This window comes from Histoplasma capsulatum, genomic scaffold (genome assembly GCF_000149585.1).
Source record: "Histoplasma capsulatum NAm1 scaffold_138 genomic scaffold, whole genome shotgun sequence".
NCBI lineage: Eukaryota > Fungi > Ascomycota > Eurotiomycetes > Onygenales > Ajellomycetaceae > Histoplasma > Histoplasma mississippiense.
Genome location: NW_001813844.1, coordinates 1 through 1,682, shown reverse-complemented (window position 1 = coordinate 1,682; position 1,682 = coordinate 1). Strand labels below are relative to the sequence as shown.

Sequence of the window (1,682 nt, the reverse complement as noted above, 5' to 3'; positions counted from 1 at the left end):
TATGAGTGAGGTGGTGGGACTATAGTCTCACCCAATATAATAGATCTCCCGCAGATAGAAGTACCCTGCGTCTTTGCGTAGATTATCGAGGGTTGAAGGAAATAACAGTCAAGAATCGGTATCCGCTGCCCCTGATAAGTGAAATACTCGATAGATTAGCAGGTGCCAAAATATACACGCAATTGGATCTTAGGGACGCGTATCATAGAATCGCATACGAGCGGGGGATGAATGGAAAACGGCATTTCGAACACGATACGGACACTTTGAGTATCTGGTTTTACCCTTTGGGCTAACCAACGCCCCTGCGACTTTCCAATCTTATATCAACAAAGCCCTCAGTGATATTTTGGACGTATATTGCGTGGCTTATCTTGACGATATCGTAATCTATTCGAATACGCTTGACGAACACGTCGCCCATGTTAAGAATGTGCTGGAACGTTTAAGGCGATGGAGACTATATGTGAAACTTAGTAAGTGTACGTTCCCATGCAACAGAAATTGGATTTCTGGGTTTTGTGATTACCACGCAGGGCATCACTGTCGAAAAACGCCGCGTCGATACGATCCTAGATTGGCCTGAACCGCGAACAATAAACGAGCTGCAAACATTCCTAGGATTCGCCACTTCCTACCGACGATTCATATATAAGTTCTCGATAATAACGGCACCCCTAACTGAGTTGCTAAAAGGATTTGAAACAAAAAAGGGGAAGAACAACGCACCTGTCCAACTGGGCGAGAACTGCAAGCACGCAATACTGCAGTTAAAAGAATGCTTTACAAAAGCACCGTTGTTAGTTCATTTTGATCCGCAGCGAAAACTCCGTATAGAAACGGACGGATCTGGCGTTGCAATCGCCGCAGTAATATCGCAATTAATGGATGATGGTCACTGGCACCCGATCGCGTTTTGGTCCAGAAAACTCACAGAAGCAGAAAGACATTATCAAACATATGATTTAGAAATGTTGCCGATTGTAGAAGCTTTCAGGCAATGGCGCCACTACCTACATGGTAGCAGGCACCCAATAGTTGTTTTATCTGACCATGCCAACCTCCGGCGCTTCATGACGACGAAGCAGCTAAATGGGCGTCAGATTCGTTGGATGCAAATGCTCTCAGCGTTCGATTTTGATATTGAGCACCATCCTGGGGAATATAATCCCGCAGATGCACTATGTCGTCACTCAGATTATATAAAACACGCAGCTCCCTTGACGGGGCTCCCTACCCTGCAAGAGAAGCTGCGTAAGGGGATCTTTAAGTCACTAAAGACAAAAGAAAACACAAAGTTAGACCAATGTGTCAAGATGGTGCGAAATAAATCTGCAAGTTTAAAGAAAATTGTTGGGCGAAGTGTCCCGTAGTCATCGATGACAACAATCCTGCAGGATAAAGAACGCACCTGCAGATGAGAACGAAGTCGCCGGCGTTACGGGGGTTAGATCCTAGGGACCCTGGTGTCACGGATTCTAGCCGTTAGGGTATTTGAGTCCGAGACAGCCTATCGCCGAAGAGGTAGCTGAATCTATTTGTCGAAACTCTTGCTGCCGGCTTTCCAAAAAGGGGACGCTGGGCCCTTCTTGAACCTCCTCCCAACACTCAGAGCGTGGGGTGACGCCAAGCGCTAAGGGGAATCGCTTCGATCCTGGGGCCGTAAAACAAAGATGGCCCTG

The 1,682-nt window shown here is 46.7% G+C and overlaps 1 protein-coding gene across 1 annotated transcript; it reads right to left on the bottom strand.

The window, feature by feature from the left end:
- Window positions 1-108: 108 nt before the first annotated feature.
- On the bottom strand, window positions 109-1,454 carry HCAG_09264 (hypothetical protein; the record flags this gene model as incomplete). Its single annotated transcript, XM_001535757.1, has 5 exons — window positions 109-131; window positions 298-436; window positions 730-764; window positions 1,238-1,264; window positions 1,412-1,454. Coding segments are annotated over 5 exons (267 nt in total), but the record flags the coding sequence as incomplete, so codon positions are not given.
- Window positions 1,455-1,682: the final 228 nt, after the last annotated feature.